Source organism: Pimephales promelas, chromosome 12 (assembly GCF_988280905.1).
Source record: "Pimephales promelas chromosome 12, fPimPro1.hap1.1, whole genome shotgun sequence".
NCBI classification, from domain to species: domain Eukaryota; kingdom Metazoa; phylum Chordata; class Actinopteri; order Cypriniformes; family Leuciscidae; genus Pimephales; species Pimephales promelas.
This window is the reverse complement of record NC_142780.1, coordinates 23317402-23325116: the sequence shown is the minus strand read 5'-3', so window position 1 is coordinate 23325116 and position 7715 is coordinate 23317402. Positions and strand designations below refer to the sequence as shown.

At 41.4% G+C, this 7715-nt stretch overlaps 1 protein-coding gene across 1 annotated transcript; it reads left to right on the top strand.

The window, feature by feature from the left end:
• The first annotated feature begins 1374 nt into the window (after positions 1 to 1374).
• onecutl (one cut domain, family member, like) lies at positions 1375 to 6372 on the top strand. The gene is made up of 2 exons (XM_039679985.2): positions 1375 to 2517; positions 5935 to 6372. Exons 1-2 carry the CDS (start codon positions 1470 to 1472, stop codon positions 6243 to 6245), a joined length of 1359 nt encoding a protein of 452 aa, XP_039535919.2. The 5' UTR covers positions 1375 to 1469; the 3' UTR covers positions 6246 to 6372.
• Positions 6373 to 7715: the final 1343 nt, after the last annotated feature.

Here is a 7715-nt window from a genome sequence, read left to right as displayed (position 1 = left end):
TTTTAATTGGATTAAACTGTGTTCGATATAGCATATTCTCCTGTTTATTTAAAAGAAATCTAAATGGCTATCAAAAGAAAAAAAACAGTTAACGTTAATAGCCTAGAACGAAATACAAAATATTATATCAAACTTATTGTTGCACCTATTTATAATATCAATTGCAAAATCGCGTTGATTTTAGGGGTAACCGTAGAAAACATAGATATCCATCAGTTTATTAAATAGCCTACATAAATGTATGACAAAGACTTTGGGTTAGGCTACTCGAGAAACTCAGCAGATTGCGCCCTAAAATGTTCTAATTTAAATCTTTTTTTTTTTAAGTCAACTAACTCTGAAACTGTATGATTCGTTCACTGACACGAGCTAAGACAATGGCTTCTTGAGGTCCGCAGGAGGGAAGGAGTTAACGAGGGTTGTAAATTCACCCCACATCTGTCAGATTTTAAGAGTGTGACGTACAGAGGAGGGGGGCTGGGGGAAGAGAGAGAGGAGAGAAAGAGTTGGGGCCGAGATCGATGAGGATACAGAAGGGCAAAACCACAGAGATAATGACAGCGACTGAGCGCGATGCTTAGACATAGATCGGCGCCTATTTTTGACACGATTGCTGCATAGCGAAGTCCGGACATCGGGCGAAATCATACGGCCTTACGCATCATTTTTGTTGCATCCTCGACAGTTGTGGTCCAGCGAGAATCTAGCGGATAACGGCGGTGACGGACCAGGACCGAGCCTTTGCTTCTTTTCTTCTTTTTTTAACACTGAAATGTGCTGATGACAAACAAAAGTCGCTGTTACACAAAACCAATTGCTGTGTGATTGTAAATTCGGAATTTCTGCAGGTGTAGCCTATAGAATATCCCATCCCATTATCGGCTTTTGGTTGCGTTTTGGACAGGCTGATTCGCTTCTCTCCATCTAGTCGGATAAGCTGCGTTGTGAGGTAAGCAATTCTAACTTAATTCTTTTCCACCTTTTCCTAAACGTCGATATGATTGTTGAAGTTAGTTTGGAACTGAAATAATTTTATTAAATAAGCTATAATAAATAAGTTTGGTATTAATAGACAAAACATTTATTACTTAATAACGGAATTAATCATTAGGTGGTTCAAATAGCTAGGCTATTTTAATATTTGTGACGAATCAATACAGCTGAATAAATGATCAATAACAAATCAGTGATCATGGTCCTCTCTCTTTTTTCAGCATTGGTCGCCAACTCAAAAGCAAGACTCACATGGATAAATACAGGTGCATTTATGGAACACAGAATTTGCTTGCATGACCCAAGATGGTGCCACTGTGATGAAATGTCTCTGAGAGTACACTGAAATCAGATTTTGAGATATAAACAGCATCAGGAACTGTTTTTATATTATATTACAGTAACCACACATTAGACTGTTAGAAAAACACATCAGCTGGAATTTAAGGAAGAAGCGGAGTGAGGAAGGTAACGACATGGATGGTAATATGGGTGGGATGTCCGTGCACAGCCACGTAGAGCTGGCGCACAGTCAGGACAGCCGAGCCATGCTGCACTCTCGCGATCTCGCGGCTGCTTTCCCTCGTCCCTCTCTGGGAGGCCCCGCCATGGGCCTGGAGTCCGACCACCAGAGCTCCACTTACGATCACAGCATGGCAACTCTGGGGTATAGTAGGGAGGCACCAACCAGTTGTGGTAGCACCTACACCACACTAACACCCCTACAACCCTTTGATGACAAATTCCACCATCATCACCACCACCATCCCTGCCTGCCCGTCAGCAACGTCATCGGCAGCTTCACTCTCATGCGAGAAGATCGAGGCCTAGGAGGAAACTACTACACGTCGTATGGAAAAGACTTTGGTTTGGGACAAGGTCTGTCTCCACCTCTGGGCAGTGCAGGCCTGGAGACCGCCATGCATGGCTATGGTAGCCTGGGAAGTCAGAACGGACACAGTAGCCAGATGCTTCCAGGTGGCCATGAGGTCCATATGGGCAGCAACGGGGGGAACATCTGTCGAACAGCGGCAGACTTTGTGAGGGAGATGTCACCACCCTCTTTGGGGGGCGAGCATGGGATCAGCCACCAGCTAAATAAAATGGATGCCCACCAGCACACTCCCACCTACCACCCCCATTTATACAACCAGAGCTATCAGCACCACCTCTCCAGCCAACAGGCCTCCAAGCTCGGGGAGCTCCCTTCTTCTTCCCCTTCCTCCTCCGGCTCCAGCCTGGGAAGAGAGGGCATGCTGGCTGGCTCACAGAATGGCGGCGGAGGGGAGGAGATCAACACTAAAGACGTGGCTCAGAGAATCATCACTGAACTGAAGAGGTACAGCATCCCACAGGCCATTTTTGCAGAGCGGGTTCTGTGCAGGTCTCAGGGTACTCTGTCAGACCTGCTCAGGAACCCCAAACCTTGGGGGAAACTCAAGTCTGGCCGCGAAACCTTCAAGAGGATGTCCCGCTGGCTACAGGAGCCAGAGTTTCAGAGGATGGCCTCCTTACGTCTGGAAGGTAAAAGAGCTTGTTCAGTCGAATTGTAGTTTAAATGTGTTGTTGTGAAACAGAAAAAAAAACAAATTAACAAGCTGATCTGGGCGAATATTGTTTAAGACAATGACAATTGGTACATATATGAGTGAAATTTTCCATTACATTCATTCAGTCACAATACTGAATAAAACGTACCACCCACAAATAGATACAACAGTATTTTTGACCAACATTTGATCAAATTACAGTTAAAATTGATATATCAATTTGTTGTAATAAGGCTAAATAAACATTATTGAGAGACATTACTGTGAGATTTCACCTCAAACCCAGTGCATCTTGCCGTGTTACAATGTTTTGACATTGAAGAGGATGAAACTTTAACTGTTGTCCAAAGCACACAAAGAGATCTAGAGAAAAACAGTAACATGAGAATGGACGATGGTAGGGGGGGGAGGCGGTGCGTTTGGCGATGCAGGGATGGGGCGGTTTTCAAAATGTCGGCTGGCGTGCTGCAGCAGCCACTGAGGATTGTGGGGTGGGAGTCAAACACAGACACGCAGATTCTCCCGAAATCTTTCCGAATCCCAAGCGATCAATCACCTAAGCATGAAATACGCTTCAGAATGAATTATTCTGCTTGCATTACCACTACAGATATTGATTGGTGACCACTGTGTCCTCAGTCGTAGGGGTGTTCCATGCAACGAAATACATGGAATCAATCAATGCCCTGTTGGCCTGAGTGGTACCATGTCCTGCTGTTGTTGTTTTTTTGTGGTAGTCGCTAAACATGCCATTATGGAAATCTTCGTGATTGGCAATAAATGTTCATACAGGATGATAATTGTAAACAGTGTTTTGTAGGTTTTTTTTGAGTTGTTTGTCATTTTTTGTTTTATTTTCATGCATAATTCAGGCTCGGATTGATTCTTTTTCCTAAATTTGAATTGATATTGACTCTGAATTTTCTGTTAGACAATTACTATTGGATGGATTTTTTTCTTGAGGCTTTTTTTTCACAGCTTCTGTGTACAAAAGCACAGCATAAGTGGACACCTCTGTATTTCCCTATATAACCCACTTTCCATGAGTGTTGACTTTTCTCACCATGCCCTTTGTTTAATTACTAGCTGGTATTGATTTCCTTGGGAAAGCAACGCAGAAGGCTCCTGAACACACCTCCTGTGAATAAGACGGCATGAGCAAACATTAGAATGCATGCGGCTACACGCCTCCTCTCTCAGAGCCAGGACGAGTTCAACTTACCGACACATTTAATGATGATTCAGCTTAATGCAGTGATTTTTAACCAGTATTTATACAACAAATGCCCATCCTTTTAAAATCCATCAGCACTTTTCAGATACATGTTATTATATTTTTTAGGGGCTTTCATGCATATTGCAAACAGTGCCTGAGATTACACTGCATTTGTTGTACAATAAATGCATCTTTCAATGTTTCGTAATTGACCTACAGTTCATATCCAGGTTGGTTTTTCTAGATATCTCTTTCTCTCACTCAGTTTTTCCTCAGGTCTTTTGTGTGGATGTGTTCTGTTTGTTGTGCCTGGTGTTTTTGCAAACTGGCTGAGCTTTGATTGGGAGAGAGAGACGAACAGAGAGAAATTCAGTCGCAGGGCAGGGTAGAGATCATTACTCTAAAGCTCGGTGTTCGGACAGCATTGGGATTTCAAACACAGGCACTGAAGCCTAAAGCTCTTGACTTAAGGAATCACAGAGATATAATCGGCTTAAATAGCAGAGGCTCTTTCACTGATGCTGTTACTTTTACATTTTTAGCCCCTAACTATTTTTATTTAAAATTGCATAGTTACGTTTAGATCTCTGCTGTCGCCCTGCTGAGATTGACAACAAATGTTGTTTGGCACGCAGACGCTCCCCTTTCATCCAGCACTAAAGGGGTTAAAGCTCCTCTATAGGTCGGGGAGTCTGAGCAGCACAGATTTAATCAATAATTTCTATCAGCCTGTGGCCGAAAAAAAATCAGCAGGGGGTGGAGTAGGCAGGGAGTACGGCTTCGGGGGGAGAGAGGGGTGATAGGCAATTGGGGGGTGGGGGGGTGGTTTATGAAAAAGGCTTTCGATCACGTTTCAGCTACATGAGACAAGTGGTATACATCATGATTAGGGCCTGCTCCCACGATCATAAGAACTCTATGGGGGGAGGTTTATGTCTCAGAGTGTGGTGGATTTATTGCATGGTAATTCCTACCTTTTACACATGATTACAACATCAAGAAGCATTTAGTTAATGGTCGCCGTTGTACTGCCGAAAGCAGGTTGGGCCGATCGAGAGGATCGGGGGTTGCTTGAATTGGAGACTAAAAGGGCTAAAATGCTGAATTGAAACATTAAAATGTGCATTTTGAGGACAACAGTCTTTTTCTTTTGTTTTGTTCGCCATCTATTTGATATAGCTAGATGGTTATTGTTCAGCACGTTTACAGTCTTTCTTCATATCACTTAATCTCCCTTATCCTGAATTTCCACTCAGGGATCAATAAAGTACATTTATCTATCTATCAAGTTGGCAGTTGTCTGATAGAGACTCTCTGGTTTTCGGGCAATAGTCTGGTCAACACCCAGTGGGGTATTTAATTAAGCCGTGTATTATATAACAATAATAGCTGTATTTGATAACAAATATAACATAAAAATGCAGAGTCTTGATAACATTAGCTCTAACTGATCTTTTCCATCTTTTTTTGGAGTGTGCAGGACTATTCAGTTTCATTGTACATGCAATGTTTTCTATTTCAAAGATTTGAGACCTTTTTTAGCCTTTGACTGTAATTTCCTGATTTTGTTTGCATATTTTAGACCTTAATCGTCATCTCTCAATTTGGTTGCAATGTTTAAGATTCTTTAAAATGTGAGATTTTCCACTTGCTGAAACTGTCAGCCATTAGGGACTCGCGATTAATCGCATCCAAAATAAAAGTTTGTGTTTACATAATGTATGTGGGTGCACTGTGTATAATTATTTTGTATATATATATATAAATACACACACATACATGTATATTTAAGAAAAAAATTTTTATTTATATATATATAAAATATTTATATTTTCATATAATATAAATTTTACATAAATCTATTCACATGAAAATATTTCTTAAATATATACAAGCATGTGTGTGTATTATGTAAACAAACTTTTATTTTGGATGCGATTAATCGTTTGACAGCCCTATCTTTTTTTCAGTTTTGAAATGATTTATATGATTGTTAAAGACAAAAGCCACTTGTTAAATAATCTACACTGAAACAGGCGCTCTTTATTTTCTCTGCAATTAAGAAAGTGTAGAGATTAGATAACAAATTTAAATAGCTAATAATAATTGAAAAGACCTACCCTATTTATATTTCCAGGTCTTTTTAGACTAATATTTTTCTCTCTTATTTTTCAGCTTGTAAGCGCAAGGAGCAGGAGCAGTCCAAGCTAGAGCGCAACCAGGGGCCCAAACGCACACGGCTAGTCTTCACAGACCTGCAGCGTCGCACTCTCTTGGCCATTTTTAGAGAGAACCACCGACCGACCAAAGACCTGCAGATCACCATCTCTCAGCAGCTGGGCCTTGAGCTTTCCACCGTAAGCAACTTCTTCATGAACGCTCGCCGCAGAAACGTCAACCGCTGGACCGAAGAGGGCCGCCCATCCTCCACCGGCTCGTCGGGGTCCAGCACCGCATCTCCAGCTGTGACCTGCTCCACGGCATGATGGGAAAACGAGCCGGCACAGGTTTACCTGTAGCTCCTAGAGTTTTTAATCAAGGGTGTTTTTGAATACAAATCAACAGCATATGAAACCAAAGATGAAGTCTTTAAGAGGGTGATGTCCGCAATGTCTAGATGAGACAGGCATTGATTGTAGTTTTAGCGTTGGTTATTTTAGCTTTAATCGTGAAGGAGGAGCCCAAAACATTAGGGCTTATGAAATCATTCACAAATCAACATATTGAGGGTTATGAATAGATATTGAAGCGGTTTATTTTGTAATTTGTTACAACGTCTAAAATCAGTGCAAGGTCCAAACGTTTCTGGTTTTTCTTTGTTGATCGTGACAGACGGAAAGTGGCAAAATGATATTTTTAGGGTTCTCGAGAGAGAGAAAGAGAGAGAGAGAGATGATTTTGCAACAAATGGACAATTATTGACCAAAGAAACCAAGAAGGATGCAAGCGAATATTTCAGAGATTCCTTTAAAGGGAAAAACTACTGGACAAAGAAGCTGAAACCAAAATATGAACATTTTTCAAGAGCTTGTTTTCTTTTTATACTCCTTCGTTACAAAATGCACAGGATGGTGTCGCACCCAGACAACATTAGGAAGAACTCAAAACAAGATGGTGGGGAAAGTGCAGCCGTGACACTTTTTGCAACGGACTTTAAACTTGTTTGAGTTTCTGCTGACAGAATGGCTGCAAAAAGAATCCAGAACGCTCTCTTCTCTTGCAAAATCTGATTTCAAAAATGATTTCTATAGATATGGAGATGGAGAAATCTGGTTTTTGTTTTGTATTTTGTACAAATTTCAAGCACACAATCTGGCCGATGGCTGTTCGTACCGTAAAAAGCTCAAAATCTCAATGATCCTGATGAAAAATACTTACAAAAAGCTTGAATTGAATATGAAATGAGAACCACTTTGTGTATTTATAATTATTTATGTATTTATTTCTAATCTTCTAGCTATTTATTTTATTTATTTGCTAGTTACCTTCAGTATTTATTTGTTGTTTGTACGTGAAAAACGACCCTGTCACTGATAGGAGTCCCAATACCAAAGATGAATATTTGTCCTCCCTGAATGTCCAACGTTTCTCGTCTCATGACCGCTGTGTTAGTATCTCGATAGACAGACTACCGTACCCATCCATGTTCATGCTGCATGTTTAGACCCTTTAGGCCACAGCCTGACTGAACAGATTGAGACTCAGCGTGATCGTACAGCAGCACACAAGTGGCTATGAAGTCGAGATGCTTCTGTATTTAGGCTGTGTTGAACTGTGATCTCCTCACCGCAGTCCACATTTACTGTACGACGATCATACATGCTGCGCTGAAGTCTCTTGGGTGGGCAGTAGAGGGAGAGATCGTCCCCTTTTCAATGCTCTTTCTCGTTCCCCTGTGTTTAACCTTTGCAGGGCATGTAGTGAGGCCCCTTCGCAGCACGCACTTGAAAGAGGGC

What these genes read in the sequence shown, in the direction of transcription:
- onecutl (XM_039679985.2), top strand. Translation starts at nt 1,470, where the DNA reads ATGGATGGTAATATGGGTGGGATGTCCGTGCACAGCCACGTAGAGCTG. An exon ending in GGCCTCCTTACGTCTGGAAG is followed by an intron (nt 2,518 to 5,934) that starts GTAAAAGAGCTT and finishes CTTATTTTTCAG; the next exon opens with CTTGTAAGCGCAAGGAGCAG.